The 19,857-nt window shown below is 47.0% G+C and overlaps 2 protein-coding genes across 2 annotated transcripts in view; one reads left to right on the forward strand and one right to left on the reverse strand.

Annotated features, from left to right (window-relative positions):
- Nucleotides 1-19,857, forward strand: part of cdh23 (cadherin-related 23) — a 767,458-nt gene that overhangs the window by 609,416 nt on the left and 138,185 nt on the right. The gene's annotated exons all lie outside the window — the stretch shown is intronic.
- Nucleotides 2,856-19,857, reverse strand: part of vsir (V-set immunoregulatory receptor) — a 48,148-nt gene continuing 31,146 nt past the window's right edge. Inside the window, exons 3-7 of the mRNA XM_080215764.1 lie at nucleotides 17,868-17,936; nucleotides 15,713-15,820; nucleotides 12,948-12,975; nucleotides 11,710-11,885; nucleotides 2,856-6,352 (exon numbers count right to left, since the gene is read on the reverse strand). Of these exons, the coding sequence (XP_080071890.1) occupies nucleotides 6,327-6,352; nucleotides 11,710-11,885; nucleotides 12,948-12,975; nucleotides 15,713-15,820; nucleotides 17,868-17,936 (407 nt within the window). The 3' untranslated portion in view covers nucleotides 2,856-6,326. The remainder of the gene's footprint in view (nucleotides 6,353-11,709; nucleotides 11,886-12,947; nucleotides 12,976-15,712; nucleotides 15,821-17,867; nucleotides 17,937-19,857) is intronic.

Consider the following 19,857-nt stretch of genomic DNA (forward strand, 5'->3'; position numbering starts at 1 on the left):
CCCACGATACTCGCTGTACTTTGATCAGAAGCAATATAGGATTGCGCTGACTATACAGAAACTTCGATTTGCAATTGCTCTGAAAGATGGAACTTTTTAATAGCCTTCTCTGCTGATTTGTCCATGTGGAAATATATTGGGCTGGATTCTCCGGCCTCGCCTGAGGCTGGGATTCTCCAGTCCCGCTGCTGTGGGTGGAGATTTGGCTACATTCTTGATTCTCGCTGGGCAGCAGTAGTGGAGTGTGCGAGACTGGAGAATTTCAGCCATTGTTTACAGGGAGAGGGAAAGACCAAAGCATGTTTTGTCTGATCAAACCTCCCCTCAGGCAAGAGCCAAATACATTCTTATTAATCATCAGATTTTTTTATTACTTAATAATGATTAGTCACCAACAGATTAACTGCAGTTCCCATTATTACGTGGCCAAATCAAGAAATGTGTTGCTCCCCGACTCAGAAATTACAAAGCAGTTGACATTGAACCCATAAATCAGACTGAGAGGATGGCTTGCATTTATATAGCACCGGACAACTCTCAGCCACATGAAAACATCTCAAAGAGTTTCACACACAACCAGCCAAGGCGTCGCAACTGTTTTACCAACAAACATGGCAGCTATTTTGCCCCTGTTTCCTATCTCTCACTAAGTGTACCCATGAGCAGAATGGCTAGTTAATGTAGCTTTGGGTGATTGTGGCTCCAGGAAGGAAGCTGAACGAGGCACCAAGAGAACTACAGGATAGGGTCATGACATCTTCTGCACCCAAATAGAAAGAAATAGCTTTTATTTGTGCGATGCCTTTCACAGTCCCAGATGGTCCCAAAGCACTCAACATCCAATGAAATACTTTTGAAATGACATCACTGTTTTAATGTCAGGATCGGAGCAATTAATATCTGCACAGCAAGCTCCCACAAACCACATAGAAACATCGAAGATAGGAGCAGGAGGAGGCCTTTCAGTCTTCAAGCCTGCCCTGCCATTCATCACGATCATGGCTAATCATCCAACTCAATAGCCTAATCATGCTTTCTCCCCATAACCTTTGATCCCATTCACCCCAAGTGCTATATCCAGCTGCCTCTTGAATACATTCAATGTTTTGGCATCAACTACTTCCTGTGGTAATGAATTCCACAGGCTCACCACTCTCTGGGTGAAGAAATGTCTCCTCACCTCCGTCCTAAATGGTCTACCCTGAATCATAGAAACATAGAAAAACTATGACAATACAGGCCCTTCGACCCACAAAGTTGTGCTGAACATGTCCCTACCTTAGAGATTACTAGGCTTACCTATAACCCTCTATCTTACCAAGTTCCATGTACTTATCTAAAAGTCTCTTAAAAGACCCTATCAAATCCGCCTCCACTGCCTCAGAATGTGACCCCTGGTTCTGGATTCCCCCACCATCGGGATCATCCCCCCTGCGTGTCCAGTCTGTCTAGGCACTACAGAGGGTGGTATGTGTATGGAGTGAGCTGCGTATGTGGAATGAGGTGGTAGAGGCGGTACAATGACAACATTTAACAAGTACGTGGATGGGAAAGGTTTAGAGGGATATGGGCCAAACGCTGGCAAATGGGGCTAGCTCAGTTTGGGAAACCTGGTCAGCACAGACGAGTTGGGCCGAAGGGCCTGTTTCCATGCTGTATATCTCACAGAATCATAGAATCCTATGCGGCAGAAGGAGGCCATTCGGTCCACACTGACCACAATCCCACCCAGGCCCGATTCCCCATAACCCCCTGCATTTACCCTAGCTAGTCCCCCTGGCACTAAGGTGCAATTTAGTATGGCCAATCCACCTAACCTGCACACCTTTGGACTGTGGGAGGAAACCGGTGCATCCGGAGGAAACCCGCGCAGACATGGGGAGAACGTGCAGACTCCACACAGTGACCCAAGCCGGATCCCTGATGCTGTGAGACAGCAGCGCGAGTCACCATGCCACCCCTAACAATGTCATGATGGTCAAATGATGTGTTTTTGCGTTGCTTGAGGAATGAACGGCGCTCACGCCTTGCGTACGGTCCCGATGACTCCCCTGTGTCGACCCTCGGGGAATTTGACAATGTTAAAGGCACTTTGTCCAGTTGCTGCCATTAATGGTCAGCAAGTAGGGTAAGCAGGTCTGAGAAGGAAATGATTGAAGGGGGCAAGCTGAGGGTGACTACAGCTCATTGCTGTGAAAGAACATCCTAATTATTTACTGTTGAGCACTGATGTGTCTCCTGGTGGTAATCTTGCACAAAGTTCATTGTGTTTCTCAGTTTGAAATCAATTTTAACCTCATCTGCGAGAAAGGCAAGTTAAAAAAAATGATCCTTGTAGCTCATAAAGCTCTTGTTTACCTACAGCTGACATTTCACTGACCAATCTTGCAATATCAACTGACTGTGTGCTATGTGTGCAGGTCTGGCTATGTAAACCAGATTTCAGGGGTTTTCATGATCTTTTACTTTCCAAAGGCTTCAACAGAACCCAGCTATGGATGTTCAATCTTTCAATTTCTGAATTTCATTTGAATAATTTAAAGCAGTATAAACATCGGTTTCGTAACCGTAAAATAAAACTGAAGCTGCTTCTCTGAACTACTTCAGTGAATCTTTTTTTCTCTAAAGAAAGGTCTTCCTGTAGACTGCCCAACCCTGAAGCGTCAATTAAGTTGGAGACCAGATCAAAGCAAAACGCTGCAGGAATCTGAAATAACAGAAATTGCTGGAAAATCTCAGCAGGTCAGTCAGCATCTGCAGGGACAGAGTGGAGCCAGTGTTTCCAGACTGAATGACCCTTCGTCAGAGCTCCAATGAAGGGTCATCCAGACTGGAAACATTGGCTCTATTCTCTCTGCACAGATGCTGTCAGACCTGCTGAGATTTTCCAGCAATTTCTGTTCAACTTTGAGACCAGATCTGATCTCAATGACAACTGTCTAGCCTTGCTACTTTGTCATAAGACGTAGGAGCAGAATTAGGCCATTCGGCCCATCAAGTCTGTTCCGCCATTCAATCATGGCTGATATTTGTCTCATCCTCATTCCTCTACCTTTTCCCCATAACCTCTGATCCCCTTATTAATCAAGAGCCTATCTATCTATGTCTTAAAGACGCTCAATGACCTGGCCTCCACAGCCCTCTGCGGTAAAGAGTTCCACAGATTCTCTGGCTGAAGAAATTCCTCCTCATCTCTCTTTTAAAGGACCGTCCCTTCAGCCCGAGGTTGTGGCCTCTGGTTCTAGTTTCCCCTACTGGTGGAAACATCCTCTCCATATCCAGTCTATCCAGGCCTCGCAGTATCCTGTAAGTTTCAATAAGAACCCCCCCTCATCCTTCTAAACTTCAATGAGTACCCACCCAGAGTCCTCAACCATTCCTCATACAAGCTCTTCATTCGCCACGTGCGTTTGGTCTCATTGTCAGAGTTACTCTTTGGGGCTGCGGAGATGTGTGGATAGAACTGTCGAGGACAGTCCGTGCTAGATTACAACTCACTCTACCCAATCCTACCCCAGCCCTGCTCTCCCACCTTTCCTCTAACTTTGGCAACAATCAAACCAAAGCAAATTGTCAAATGTTGAATTCATTCATTTGAAAGCATCTATAATTTGACTAGCGTGAGCCAGGATGTTAATGGAAAGAATGTGTTGCTTTATGGCAATAATAGAAGCAAAGACTGATGCGGCACCAAAGGAGGCCATTTGGCCCATCCTGCCTGTGCCAGCTCTTTGGAAGAGCCGTTCAGTTAGTTCCACTTGACCTACTGTTTCCTTGATACCCTGTAATTTTTTTTTCCACTTGAAGTATTTATCCAATTTGCTTCCGGAAGTTACTACCGAATCTATTTCCACTGTCCTCTCAGGCAGTGCATTCCAGCCAGAAATACCTGCAGTGTTGGACTAATAGACAGTCTGCTTTAATCTGAGCTGGTCTCAGTCTTTACCTTGCTGGCAGTAGCCCCACACTGCACACCCAGAGTCCCGTTACATTGATCAGCTGGTAAGGCCCTTCACCAGGAGCACAACAACACAATATTGTGGCACAGTGGTTAGTGCTACTGCTTCACAGCGCCTCGCCTAGTAGCACTGCTGTCTCGCAGCACCAGGGACACAGGTTCAATTCCTGGCTTGGGTCACTGTCTGTGCAGAGTCTGCATGTTCCCCCTGTTTAAGCATGGGGTTTCCTCCGGGTGCTCCGGTTTCCTTCCACAGTCCAAATGTGTGCGGGTTAGATGGATTGGCCATGTTAAATTGCCTCTTAGTGTCAGGGGGATTAGCTAGGGTAAATACATGGGGTTACGGGGGTAGGGGCTGGGTGCGATTGTGCTGACTCAATGGGCCAAATAGCCACCTCCTGCACTGTAGAGATTCTATGTTTCAATGATTCACCCTCATCCGCTCTGCATTCCTCTAATCCTAGCCCCTATTTTCATTATTGTGCCATTGGCTGGCCTTGCCTCCAGCTGTCTAGGCCTTAACGCTGAAATTCTCTTCTTAAATTTCTCCCTCCCACCCTCCCTCATTCCTCTTCACAACGTTACTTAGAACCTACCTCCCATGCAGGTACATGTCCACACTTTGATAACATTGTGAAGTGCCCTTGGATGCTTCAGGACACTAAAGGTTGCTATGTAAATGCAAGATATATATACTTTTTTTGAAGTTTTGCTGTCATCTGAACAATGTGTACTTGAAAGGACTTCATTGTTTCAGTTTTGGACTGATGGTTTTAACCAAGAACTGGATCAGACATTTTAAGCATTCCTGTAACTTCAAGCATTGATGCCCCAAGCGAAATGCTTTAGTGACTGTTGTAATTTTAAAACTAAGCGGTGATTGCTTCAAACATTCTGGAATCCTCTGAACTCCCTTAAAACACAGCAGACAATTGAAACGTGCTCTTTGGTTATACATAAAAGAAAAAATTGTTACAATCAATGTCATCCACAATACTGACAGACAGTAGTTCATACTTGCAGCTCCCAGTGGTACAACCCACCAGAGACTGTTCTAGAAAGTGATAGGCCATTAAGTAGGCAATACTCTGACAAAGGGTCATCCAGACGTGAAACGTTGGCTCTGTTCTCTTCCCTCAGATGCTGTCAGAGCCGCTGAGGTTTTCCAGCCCTTTTTTCTGTTTTTGTTTCAGATTCCAGCATCCGCAGTAATTTGCTTTTAGGGAATACTGTCCGTTCGGGACTCCCCAATCTCACAATCTGAATTCCTGGCTTTGAAAATGCAGTGCTGCTGTTATCAGAGTTAGCAAGCCCCCTCTGCACGGAATTAGCGAGGCTAATTATTGAGAAGCCCGCGCTCCCACTGCCCACTGGCACCAGATTTGGGATTCAATCATTCAACATGTGTTAAGTGCAGAATTTCACCAGGTCTCGGTTGTCGGATCGAGTTACTCAGCTCTTCCCACGGGTTTGGGTAGAAAATGTTCGTGTTCACTTTGACCACAGTAAGTGACGAAAGGTAAGAATTTCCCGGAGAGGTAGATCTGACGAAATATTGTTGCAGGGTAGGAAAGTGCTGGTATCCAAAGAGCAACTTTTTTTGTGTGTGACGTAATTGAATCACCCCGTCAGGGTGAGTTGTGCACCTTCCACACTCATCCACCAGTTGCCTCGAGGCACATCGGAGCGAGATTTTTTTTGTCCTGGGCGTGAGGTCGATTATCAGGCCTGGTTGTATCGAATGGCAGGACACCTTCAAAGGGCCACATGGTCTCCTCCTGCTGTGTGATTTCTTCTGCTCTTATGTAAGGCATGTCTCTCTGACAAAGACTGGCTTTGGGGCTTTGAGTGTTCAGGTGGGTCAAGTGTTAGACAGCGTTGGTTCACATATGTCTAGTTATTGCAGATCAGGAGGGGAGGAGAGAGAACATAACTGGAGAAACCAGTACAGATAATCCATGCACAGGCACACACACATTACACTAGCTAATTGCTTAATGAGCTTTGTAAGCAATCTAGCCAACTTACACCAGTAAACTCAAGCATGTTGGAGTATTACTGATAATTATGTTCACTTACCCCACAAATAAAAAAACATATTCATTGCCCATTTAAAGCAAAGATCCTGTGGAATGTATTCCTACATTGCCCTTAATTTGCTGCTTGGGTTGGAACTCGCAGTTTATCTCAAACAAGAGTCTTGGTCTGCGATTTCCAGCATTTTGCCTGATAATTACATAAAACTGCTGGAAGTCATGCGAGTGGAATGCGTCTCATTGTGTGTCCGTTCATTGTTATTTTCTGTCCGATGGTACCACCATCCAACACCCATGGTCCCAAACGTGGCACATGCCACTTGGCGCCTGTATCACTTTGGGGAGTCAGGTACTAGCTCTGGCGAAGGAAAAAGAATAAAAAGAATCAACTTTGCCATACAATTTCTGAGTAATTTTAATGTTATATTTGTGTATTAAGCAGTATTGAACCAATGCCATTCAAAGTAGTATTACATCTCCAGATGTTGTAAGGATTTGTTATTCAATCCTGACTGTTCAGATGTGTGTGTTCCTTGTGGTTTCTGCGTAACCTTCTTAATGCCAGTGATATTCCAAGTGTGGGTCCTTTGCCTGTAGATCAGCAGGGGTACACAAACCATCCCATGAACCCAAGATGTTGGCACCCAGAAAAATAGAACAGTTCCTGACCTAGTTAAGAACATTGGACCAGGAGTCGATCACAGTGCAAAAAGAGGCCATTCAGCCCATCGAGTCTGCACCGACTCTCTGAAAGAGAATCTGGCCCAGGCTCTCCCCTATTGCCTGTAACCCTGCGCATTCACCATGGCCAATCTATCTAACCTACACATCTTTGAACAGTAAGGAGCAATTTAGCATGGTCAATCCACCCAACCTGCATACCTTTGAAGTGTGGGAGGAAACCGGAGCAAGAAATCCACGCAGACATGGGGAGAATGTGCAAACTCCACACAGTCAGTCACCCAAAGCCAGAATTGAACCTTGGTCTGTGACACCATGGGGTAACAGTGCTAATCACTGCGCCACCCTGCCACCCATCGAGCCCACTCTGCAATCATTTAGATCATGGTTAATCAGCTAGTTTTTTTGCGCCATCTTCAAACCTCTTGATGCCACTAGTCTCCAGAAATCTATTGATTGTGTCCTGAATGTGCCTAGTGATTGAGATTCCACAGACACCTGGGATAGAGAATTCCAAAGATTCGCCACCAACTGAGTGAAGAAATTCCTCCTTATCTCCATTTTAAATGGCCGGCCCCTTATCCTGAGATTATATCCCCAGTGGGATCAACTTGTAACATCCACCCTCTCACATGCTAAAGCATTGGAAATTTGGTGGGACCTTTGTTCTCCCCCTCCCTTAATGCTAAGTTTTATCCAAGTTTGTTGAGTCTTTGGAGAGAGAGCGAATCCTTCCTATTCAGGGCTAGATTTTCACTTTGGAGATGGGAAACTGGAGGTCTTGAACCCACCCCTGTGAGGAGCAAACTGTCTCTGACCGGGGATTTTGACTCAGGCGTTCCTTTAATTGGCTTGGAGATTAAGTTCCCTGTCCGGGAAGAAGAGCCCATGGGAGCCAACTAAAGATTTTCCAACTTGAGAGCAGTAGCTGACTGCAGTAAAGGCTAAATAACATGACAATGTTGCCTCAGTAACTTTTAGAAGATTTAATCAAACACAGAAGAAGTACCCAGGCTAATGTATATACAGAAATCTATTCTCTGCAAAGAGAAAAACTACAAGTTTAAGCTGTGCACTTACCCAGGTCGCTTAGACAGCCTATATTCCCCCATTGCTTCCTCCATGGCAATAACTTAGCCAATCAGAGTCAACCTGATCAATAAGGGTATCAGGGGTTATGGGGAAAAGGCAGGAGAATGGGGATGAGAAAAATATCAGACATGACTGAATGGCAGACCAGACTCAATGGGCCGAGTGGCCTAATTCTGCTGCTCTGTCATACAATCTTAACTTGCCAACCAGTCAGTATCCTTCTCTCCTGTAGTGTAAAATTGTTGAGAGTGTTTGAAATTTGGCATTCTTGTATTTGTCCTGGTGAGTGCAAGGTGAAAAACTTCAGCGATGGTGAACATGGTGGCTAACACTGCTGCCTCATGGCGCAAGGGACCCGGGTTCTTATCCCGGCTTGGGTGACTGTCTGTGCAGAGTCTGGACATTCTCCTCGTGTCTGCATGGGTTTCCTCTGGGTGCTCCGCTATCTTCTCACAGTCCGAGAGACATGCTGCTTAGGTGCTAAATTCTCCCTCAGTGTACCCAAACAGGCGACTAGAAGTGTGGCGACTAGGAGATTTTTGCAGTAACTTCATTGCAGTGTTAATGCAAGCCTTACTTGTGACACTAATAACTAAACTTTAAAAGGAAAACTTTAATGATTGTGATATATTTGCTGTGGCTACCCGTTTAGTAAGCTGTTCCATTCATGAAAAACGACACAGAGCTGTTCAGTTTTACTAAAGATTAGGGTTGATGGTCAGGGTTATTTAAATAAGAAGCTTTAGTCTGTGGGGTGAGAGTCAGAACTTTGAACAATATTACGAATTTTAGTGCCAGGTTAATTTGTACTTGATGCGTTCTTAGCAGGAAGTGGTGTTCCGTGACATCCTGGGTCTATGAAGCAACTTCTAACCAAAGAAGTGGTTTCAGTTGTCGTGTAGAATACCTGTGCTTCCTGCTTTTTCTTTTCACCTAAAATATTTATCTTTTCATCTTTGCACGACTTGCAACTCTTTGCTGCAGTGGCCTCTGTTCCAGCATTGGCATGCTAATTAGTTTTTACATAATGGGACCACTCGTGTGTGTGTTTGCCAAGCTGAGAGAGGTTTGCTGATTTTTATGCTCAGGTTCACCAGAAAACAGCGTTCACTGGAATGAGACCACTGGGCAGAATGTAAAAACCTGCCCCACCAGGTTTGCTATAGTCTTCTGAACGCAGTCCCACACACACACACATCCAAAATTGCCCACTCTGCATTTAGATTGTCCCTCATTAGTCGCAATCCGAGATCTTCCCCCATTGAAACATCAGATTGTGTCTGCTTCCATTCTCAGTGCTTAGCACCGCTGCCTCACAGTGCCAGGGACCCAGGTTCGATTCCCGGCTTTTGTCACTTGTCTGCATGGAGTTTGTACATTCTCCCCGTGTCTGCGTGGGTTTCCTCCAGGTGCTCCAGTTTCCTCCCACAGTCTGAAAGGCATGCTGGTTAGGGTGCATTGACCCGAACAGGCGCCAGAGTGTGGCGACTGAAGGAATTTCACAGTAACTTCATTGCAGTGTTAATGTAAGCCTTAGTTGTGACTAATAAATAAACTTTTAAATTTTCCTCTGGCCTTCCAAATGCTGTGCATTCCTCCCGTCCAGCCTTTTGCACACTCCACATTTTAATCGCTCCCTGGACTGGAATTTCCTCCCTAAACCTCTTCCCTCTTCCTACCTCTCCCTCTGCCTTGAAGAACCTTCTTGAAGCTGACCCTGCTGATCAAGCTTCTGGCTGCAAATCCTAATATCTGCCAGTGTGCCTCAGTGTTCCATTTGGTTTGATAATGCTGGTGTGAAATGCTTAGGAACTTTCTAACAGCCGATACACACTATGCAAATACACGCTGCTGTTGACCCATGAGTTCAGCAGATCTAGAAATGCACTCGACATTTAAGTAGTGCTTGATGTGTAATGTCGTGCTGTGATGCACTAGTTAGTTTGCAAAGTCTCACCATCTCTGCTGACACTTCTGGTTGTTAACCACATGCCACTGCCAGCCCAGGTATGCACAGAGTTTGCACCGCTCACTGAGTGCAGCTTTGCACCCCTTCACTGAACTCTGGGTTCATGCGGGTGTCGGCAGGTTCAGGTCTCACCAAGTTAAAATGTATATTTAATAACTCTGAACAATCTGATCCTGCTCCTTCATCAAATGGATATCTCTTTCCTTCCCTCCTCATTGAGTAGGTTAAAAATGTTCACGGTGATTTGAATAATGTTTCGTGGCAAAAATGTAAATGTTAGAGATAATCTTCACAAGAATTCGCTCTGCCCTCAAGCACAGACTGTTCTCTCTTTATTCTAACCTTCTTCATCCTCCTCCCTGTCCCTCTTTCTCTCTCTCTTTTCTCTCACTCCCCTTGCCACTTTCTCTCACTCCCCCGTCTCTCTCGCTCCCCCGTCTCTCTCTCTCGCTCCCCCGTCTCTCTCTCTCTCGCTCCCCCGTCTCTCTCTCTCTCGCTCCCCCGTCTCTCTCTCTCGCTCCCCCGTCTCTCTCTCTCGCTCCCCCGTCTCTCTCTCTCGCTCCCCCGTCCCCCTCTCTCTCTCGCTCTCCTGTCTCTCTCTCTCTCTCTCGCTCTCCTGTCTCTCTCTCTCTCTCGCTCCCCCATCTCTCTCTCTCTCTCACTCCCCCTGTCTCTGTCTCTCTCTCTCTCACTCGCTCCCCCGTCTCTCTCTCTCTCTCACTCCCCCTGTCTCTCTCTCTCTCTCGCTCCCCCTGTCTTTCTCTCTCTCTCTCTCTCCCCCCCGTCTCTCTCTCTCTCCCCGTCTCTCTCTCTCGCTCCCCCTGTCTCTCTCTCTCTCACTCCCCTGTCTCTCTTAGTCTCCCCCCCGTCTCTCTCTCTCTCCCATCTCTCTCTCTCTCTCTCCCCCTGTCTCTCTCTCTCTCCCCGTGTGTCTCTCTCTCTCTCTCTCTCTCCCCATCTCTCTCTCTCTCCCCCCCGTCTCTCTCTCTCTCCCCCCCGTCTCTCTCTCTCTCTCCCCCTATCTCTCTCTCTCTCCCCCCCGTCTCTCCCTCTTCCCCCCACCGTCTCTCTCTCCCCCCCCGTGTCTCTCTCTCCCCCCCGTCTCTCTCTCTCTCCCCCCTCATCTCTCTCTCTCTCCCCCGTCTCTCTCTCTCTCTCCCCCGTCTCTCTCTCTCTCTCCCCCGTCTCTCTCTCTCTCTCCCCCGTCTCTCTCTCTCTCTCTCCCCCGTCTCTCTCTCTCTCTCTCTCCCCCGTCTCTCTCTCTCTCTTTCTCGCTCCCCCTGTCTCTCTCTCTCTCTCTCGCTCCCCCTGTCTCTCTCTCTCTCTCGCTCCCCCTGTCTCTCTCTCTCTCTCGCTCCCCCTGTCTCTCTCTCTCTCTCTCGCTCCCCCTGTCTCTCTCTCTCTCTCTCTCCCCGTCTCTCTCTCTCTCTCCCCCCCGTCTCTCTCTCTCTCCCCCCCGTCTCTCTCTCTCTCCCCCCCGTCTCTCCCTCTCTCTCCCCCCCGTCTCTCCCTCTCTCCCCCCCCGTCTCTCTCTCTCTCCCCCGTCTCTCTCTCTCGCTCCCCCTGTCTCTCTCTCTCGCTCCCACTCTCTCTCTCTCTCTCTCTGTCCCCCGTCTCTCTCTCTCTCTCTCTCTCTCTCTCACTTCCCTTCATTTACTTACACCTGACAAGACAGTTAATGTATCATCTGTAGGACAGAGTCTTCAGCAGTGTAGCACTCCCTCAGTACTGGCAATGGGAATGTCAGAGTGGGTATTTTGTGCTGAAGTTTCCTGGAGTGGAAATTGAACTGCCTACGTGCCCACCCAGAATCAGTGGGCAGAGTACTACCCAGCTGAGCCAAGGCTGATACCTAATCACCCAGAGGTTACCCAAGTGAGACAATGGGAGGGAACTGCATTGCTGCCCCAGACACATCAGACAGTTTCTGTAACATCCCCACGTACGCGATAGATGGAGGAAAGCATACTAACCGAGCACTGGGAAGAACCTTGGCACTGCTTCGGGAGAGAGTGGAGTGTTGGGTTCAGAGAGGAGGTGGCGATCAGATTCTGACTGAAGTCGGCTGATTCCCGGGGCTCTTGGTCTTACTTCGGAACCCACGGTTGGAATTTCCTCGAATACTGGATTCTCCACACCCACAGCCTCACTGTCAACGGAGAAACAGAGATGTCTCAATTCTTCATTCATTCACTAATGACCAATCCACCTAACCTGCGCTTCTTTGGACTGTGGGAGGAAACCGGAGCATCTGGAGGAAACCCACGCAGACACGGGGAGAACGTGCAGACTCCACACAGACAGTGACCCAAGCCGGAATCAAACCCGGGTCCCTGGCACTGTGAGACAGCAGTGCTAACCACTGTGTCACCCCACTGTCAACTGTGTTGACCTAACCTGCAGGCCAGTGAGCAAGTAGCAATAATGCCAGCAACAAGTTGTGATGGCCATCTGTGCACTGTACATTAACAAGACAGTAGAGAGGTGCTGTGAAGAAAGAACTCCATCACTCTTGTCCCTAGAAGGTAGGAGAGTAGCTAAAGCAGACTCTGCCTTCCTTCTCCAGCTATCAGGCATCACATCTCCATTTACATTCACTCCATATGGAGTGAGTGAATTGAGTTAATTTGAGTGTCTAAGTAACATTACAGTCGGGAGATGAAGTCCACCCCAATAAATACCCAAGATTGCTGCGGCTTTGTGGTAACTGGAGGGAAATAAAGTAAGATTTATCAGTGATTCTTCTCTTTACCCTCATTTCTGGTTAGCACTGCTGCCTCACAGCCCAAGGACCCGGGTTCAATTCCCAGCTTGGGTCAATGTCTGTGTGGAGTTTGCATTTTCTCCCTGTGTCTGTGTTGGTTTCCTCCGGGTGCTCCGGATTCCTCCCAAAGTCCGAAAGATATGTTTGTTAGGTGCATTGGCCAGGCTAAATTCTCCCTCAGTGTACCCGAACAGGCGCCGGAGTGTGGCAACTAGAGGATTTTCACTGTGACTTCATTGCAGTGTGAATGTAAGCCCACCTGTGACACTAAAAAAAACTCTCCTGTAAGTACTTCCTAGTACTTTTTGATGTACTAGGAAGTACGTACTCTTTTTAATGTGCGTTGGCTAAGTTCTGGAGCCTTGACTGTACCTTGTAGAACAGGGCAAAGCAAAAGAAAAAGATCACTTAAGTTCAGGAGAACATTTTGAGGTTAAAGAAACATACCTATCCATTCGGACAAGTTCATGAGCTCCTGCAATGAGAAAGAAGTCAGGTAAAACTGTGAAAAAATCAAAACATTGCAATACACAATATTAAGCAGCATTGCACACAGTGGAGATGACAGCACAAAATCACAACGGGATATTGATAGACTAAGTGAATGGGCAAAACTGTGGCAGATGGATTTCATTCAGTACAAGTGTGACATTATTCATCTCGGACCACAAAAGGATAGATCAGAGTAGTTTCCAGACGGTATGAAGTTAAATACAATAGATGCCCAAAGACGCTTGAGGGTTCAGATGCAGAGATTTTTAGGATGTTACATACACGTGCAGAAAATAATTAAGAAGGCAATGAAATGCTGACCTTTCTATCTAGAGATGTGAAGTATAAGACACAGAAGTTATGCTGCAGCTGTACAGACCCCTGGTTCGATCCCAGTTGGAGTCACTGTGAGCAGATCTGGGCACCACACCTTAGGAAGGATATATTGGCTGTGGATGGAGTGCTGCATAGATTTACAAGGATGATACTTGGACTTCAGGGTTTAATTATGAGGAGAGATTATACAAATTAGACCTGTTTCCTCAGAAATAAGAAGGTTAAGGGGTGATCTGATCGAAGTCTTTGAGATACTAACAGGAAAAGGCAGGGTGGATAAATGAGAAACTCTTTCCACTGGTTGGAAACTCTAGAACTAAAAATTAGGGCCGGACAGTTTGGGAGAGATGTTAGGAAGTACTTTACACACAAAAGGTGGTAGAGGTTGGAACTCTCTTCCACAAATGGCAGTTAATGTGGGATCAGTTGTTAATTTTAAATCTGAGGTAATATCTTCGCTTAACAAAAAATTAAGAGATAAGGGCCACAGGCCACAGATCAGCCGTGATCTCATTGAGTGGCAGAACAGACACGATGGGCTGAATGGCCTACTCCTGTCCCTATATACGGATTGCAGGGCACAGTTTAAAATTTTGCAATCTGTATGTGAATTACATCGAGTCCGCAGCACAGAATGAGGCCATTTGGCCCAACTGATTTGTACTGACATTGAGGTTCCACTTGAGGCTTCCTTGCACCCTCTCGGCATCGCCTCCTGTTCGATGCTGTCTTGTGCTTACGTGGCTTCTCCTCTGTGCTGTTCCATTACAGGTTAAAGGTCAGTTTCCACCTGTAAGCGTTGACAATATTGCTGACAGCAGCTTGCTCTGTACCCTGGTATATCATGCGGTAATGAGGAGGTGGAATGGGAAAGTTTTTCTTGTAGGATGTCAGATTACAATCATCAGCTGCGGAAACCTCTGCTATTTCTATAGTGCTTTCGTCAAATGCTGATGGGGACGTTACCTGTTAAACTACGCTGATTAGGTTAAGACTTTCTCCCACATTCAAACCACAAATACGAGCAATAACTTTAGACAGCAGCCCAGCGCTAAAGAGCTTCTGAGCTAGAAATACAACTTCAAACCATGGCCCTGCCTTATTCATGAGGTTATTCAGGAGGATGTCAGACTCAATGAACAAGAAAGTTCTCCCCTCAGCCAACACCAACACATTAGCCACTCATTCCCGATCTAATTTGCTGCTGTATTGTGGCACCTTGCCGTACAGAATGTGGATGGCCTGTTTGCCTATGTAACAGAGACTCAGAATTCCCAGCATCGTTCAGTATGTGGCCTCAAACACAAGGGTCCGGATCTCCCAGTCACTGAATGGTCACAGACTGGACATAACCCACAAGACGTGTTGTGGGATCTCACGTAAATCTCAACGCACTGACTCCAAAGAGTCTGAACTTCCGATCAGCAATATCCCTGCCTCCTGAAGACTGTCCAAAAATGTCTCCAACTCTTGATCTTTGTCTAACCCCGATCCCGATCACTCATACTGACACACGTGACTCTCACCAACCTCCTCTCTCCCACCCCACAACTTCACCTGACTTAGCACCAACACCTCGACTAGCCCACGACCCTCTGCACCGCCACCAACCTGACCCGAACCGACTCAACCCCATCGACTGATACCTCCTGAACCTGACCACCACTCTCACCCACCTGCCAGCTTACCCGCTCCCCCAACACACCCACTCTACCCCCTGTTACCCGCTCTGTTTCCCCGTTGCCCGCTCTGTCCCCCCGTTGCCCACCATATCCCGAAACCCACAAACCTTCTTTGAATGAATCTTTTAATGTCCCAGTGTCTGTTCACGGTGCTGGATCAGTGGGGGAAGACCAGCCACATCCCGCTTCTGTAACACCGACTGCCATATTCCGGGAAGTAGGGAGATCAAACATCCCAAACACTTAAGAGAATATGGCAGTTCGTGCTGTGAAAAAGGGCAGTGGCTTGCCTTCCCCCCAGCAACTGCAGAGGGGTTCCCGGGAGTGTGTCAGCAATTGTAGGGGGGTCCCCGGGAGGGTATCTCCATTGTAGGGGCATCCCCGAGAGTGTGTTAGCCAATTGTAGGGGTGGGGTGGGTGGGGGAGGGGGTGCCCCCCGAGAGTGTGTCAGCAATTGTAGGGGTGTCACCAAGAGTGTGTCTGCGATTGTAGGAGCGTCCCCGAGAATGTGTCAGCCAATTGCGATGCTTCCCTAAGAATACCCCAATATTCGCAGGGTGTTGCTGTAAGTGTGTACACATCCTGTGCTGACCAGAATGTTGCAATTTATAAAATTGTTGCTAATTATTTCTGTTGATATTATTAGCACTGCGGTTTTGCAGATCCGCTTGCTGTAAGCACACAAGTTGGTATTTCACTTACTTCTTCTGGTGGCCACGCCTTGTCTCTGTTTGTAAATCAGAAGCATTATCAAGGGCAGCGACAAGATGCCAATCACACATCCCATAGTGGCCAGGGCAGCAGCTGTGACTGGACAAATAATCAAAAAACAAAGGATTAATCAGTGTGGATTACACCAAAATGACACCTACAGCCACTGAAATGTGAAATAAGCCCATCTGCAGCATTATGGGCAGCACGGTGGCGCAGTGGTTGGCACTGCTGCCTCGCAGCGTTCGATTCCCGGCTTGGGTCACTGTCTGTGTGGAGTTTGGTGTGGAGATGCCAGCGTTGGACTGGGGTAAACACAGTAAGAAGTCTCACAACATCAGGTTAAAGTCCAAACAGTTTGTTTGATAGTAAACCCACAAGCTTTCGGAAACGCTGTTCCTTCATCAGGTGTGTGGAAGGTTCTGATCAGAGAAGTGTGTGCCTTTATACGCCCTCCTCTGATCTGAACCTTCCACACATCTGACAAAGGAGCAGCGTTTCCGAAAGCTTGTGGGTTTACTGTCAAATACTGTGATGGAGTTTGCACATTCTCCCTGTGCCTGCGTGAGTTTCCTCCCACAATCCAAAGATGTGCAGGTTAGGTGGATTGGCAATGCTAAATTGCCCTTTGGTGCCGGGGGAAGTTGGCTGGGGTGGATACATGGGGTTGTGGGGGTGGGTCCTGGTGTGGACTCGATTGGCTGGGTGGCCTCCTTCTGCACTGTGGGATTCTATGATTATCAAGGCCCACTGTGTCTGTGGTAGAACGCTCCAGTTAGTCCAGCTCCCCCCTACTCTCTAACCATTGCCCTATCAATTTTTTAAGACCATAAGAAATAGGAACAGGAATAGGCCATTCAGCCCTTCGAGCTTGCTCCTCCATTCATGACATTCCTCACATCCACTTTCCTGTCCTTTCCCTGTAACCCCTTGAATATTTTCCCTCCGAATATTTACCCAATTTGGGTACTTGACAGTTTAGACACTGACAGGATGATCCCTCTCGTGGGGGAATCTCGAAAACAGTTTAAAAATAAGGAGTCTTCTGTTTAAGATTGGGATGAGGAGAAATGTCTTCTCTTAAGGGTCATTAAAGTCTTTGAAGCTCTTTCTAGAGAGAGCAGTGAAGGTTGGGCCATCGAATAGATTCAAGGCTCCTTAAGATGGATATTTGATGCATTAAGTATGCAACATTAATGACTTAGAGTGGATAGAGTTATAGAGGTTTACAGCATGGCCCTTCAGCCCAACTTGCCCATGCTGCCCAGTGTTTACCACTAAGCTAGTCCCAACTGCCCGCATTTGGCCCATATCCCTCTACACCCATCTTACTCACGCAACTGTCTAAACGCTTATTAGAAGACAAAATTGTACCCGCCTCTACTACTACCTCTGACAGCTTGTTCCAGACACTCACTACCCTCTACGTAGAAAGATTACCTGTCTGGACCCTTTTGTATCTCTCCCCTCTCACCTTAAACCTCCAGTTTTAGACTCCCCCAACTTTGGCAAAGGATACTGACTACCTACCTTATCTATGCCCCTCATAATTTTATAGATCTAAGCCTCTTATGCTCCAGAGAAAGAAGTCCCAGTCTATCCAGCCTCTCCTTATAACTCAAATCATCTAGTCCCAGTAGCATCCTAGTAAATCTTTTCTTTCTAGTTTACAGGTTGTGCATTGAGTAATATCTTGTTTCATCTGGGCTGCACCCCGCCCTCTCCCATCATACAGTATTGTTCCAATGCTGACATTTCTCAGTTTCATTGAGTCATTCTGAAGATGTTAACAGTTCCAGTATGGGTTGCAGTTTAATCACAAGTTCCCCAAAGACAATATAGAGTAAATATTTTGGCAGGGATCAACTTGACAAAGAACAAAAATATTTCAATTACAAAGTGACGTCTGAAAGTGTATGCGGAGGGATCAACGGGATATCCTGGAGCACCGCGGTGTGGGGCTGGGAAGGGAAATCATTGCGGGAGGCACTTGGGTACGGACAAAGAGGATAAGCCAAGTAAGTGTGATCACAATAGATTAAATAGTGAGAGAGAGGAGAGACAGTGAGGTGGTCAACCCCATTCAAAGGTGAGGATCAGAAGGAATATTTAGTTGCGATGTAACACAGGAAAGTAAATATCTTACCTTCTGTGTTAGATTCTGTGCTTACATCACGAAAAGTACACTTTTGATTAGAGCCGTACGTTCCATTTCCTGTATTAAAAAAAAAACATTGCAGCAGTTCCTTCATGATTCAGTTTCAGCTTTGGTGCCTTCAGATACCATTCCGAGCGAGGGCTGGCATGCACAAGATGGGCCGGGTGGCCTCCTCCTGTGCTGTAACTTTTCTATGGTTCTGTGGAAGGAAGCCATTTAGCTCATCCTTCTGTCTACCTGACTCTCAGATAATCTCGCCTCCACTCCCTTAATTGGTAAGGTGCCCAGACACTAATGATGCTTTGTGCAAAGATTAACATCCTGACCTCAGTCCTGGGTTTTTCATCTTGCATGATTGAAGGAAGGAGCAACATGCATTTATATAGCGCCTTTCATGATCCCAATGTCTCCAAATACTTTACAGCTAATTAAGTTCCTTTTGAAGAGTAATCAATTTTTAGTCAACAGTGTGAGCTCCCAGAGCAGCAATGTGATATGTAACCAGGCTTTAGTGTTCTGTGTTGAGGGATATAGGGGCAATTGTTACATTTATGTACTCTTGTCCTGCAACTGTGTGACTTCAAATAGCTTCCTGTTCCATTCTCTCTCCCTTCCACTTCCATAAAAGCCTTAAGGTTCAAGTGTCTGGAGTTCCTCTAACCTCTTGTTCAAACTCAACCCGCTCACAGGGGTCTTGTGGCCGCTCCCTTACATCACCTGCGGGTATGCACCAACTCAGGTGCAGCAGGGAATGCTGCAGAAACTGGGATTGCCCACTGGGAGGAGGTGGTTGGGACTCCAGTTCAGCACCATAACGGTCTTTCTCCTTTAGAGAAAGGTATTCCTCCTATCTGTCTACACAGAAACTGGTTAAAATGGTCCTGTCCTCAATACCAATGACTAAAAGTTTTTAAAGTTTATTTTTTAGTCACAAGTAGGCTTGCATTAACACTGCAATGAAGTTACTGTGAAAATCCCCTAGTCGCCACATTCTGGGTACACCAAGGGAGAATTTAGCATGGCCAATGCACCTACCCAGCAGGTCTTTCGGACTGTGGGAGGAAACCGGAGCAGTCGGAGGAAACCCACGCAGACACGGGGAGAATGTGCAAACTCCACACAGACAGTCTCCCAAGCTGGGAATCGAATCCTGGTCCCTGGTGCTGTGAGGTAGCAGTGCCAACCACTGTGCCACCCCGTGCTGCCCCAATAACCCAGATGCATTGTTGGCAAAGAGTAATGATTGTGGCAGAGGTCTGATTGTCTCGTACCGAGTCGTGCTGACAGCTGTATCATGCTGAATCACACCTTCAGGTACTGAAATTTATTGAGAAATGGAAGGTGATAACCCCAGAGCCACATCTGGCTCTGTTTATGTACAAATGAGAAATTTCATAGAATCCACACAATCCCTACAGTGCAGAGGGAGGCCATTCAGCCCATCGAGCTTGCACCGACAACAGTCCCACCCAGACCCTATCACTGTAACCTCATTGAAACTAAGGGGCGATTTAGCACGGCCAATCCACCTAACCCGCACATATTTGGATATTAACAGGCAATTTAACATGGCCAATCCCTCTAACCCGCACACCTTTGAACACTAAGGGGCAATTTAACATGGCCAATCCACCTGACCTGCACATCTTTCGGACTGTGGGAGGAAACCGGAGCACCCGGAGGAAACCCACGCAGATACGTGGAGAACATGCAGACTCTGCACAGACAGTTGCCCAAGGCTGGAATTGAACTCAGGTCACTGGTGTTGTGAGGCAGCAGTGCTAACCACTGTGCTGCCCTTTACAGGGAGGTAGCTCAGATACTATTCACATCATTAGTTTCACACTTAGTTCCAGTCATTGACAGACTTTTGATTCAATTCAGGGGATCATCTGACCATAAAAAAAGTGCCTCTTTACAAAGTGAAAAGGGATGTTACCCAGCCTGACCAGTTGGCTAGACAGCTGGTTTGTGATGT

This window comes from Carcharhinus amblyrhynchos, chromosome 31 (assembly GCF_965287045.1).
Source record: "Carcharhinus amblyrhynchos chromosome 31, sCarAmb.v2.hapA, whole genome shotgun sequence".
In the NCBI taxonomy this organism is placed as follows: Eukaryota; Metazoa; Chordata; class Chondrichthyes; order Carcharhiniformes; family Carcharhinidae; genus Carcharhinus; species Carcharhinus amblyrhynchos.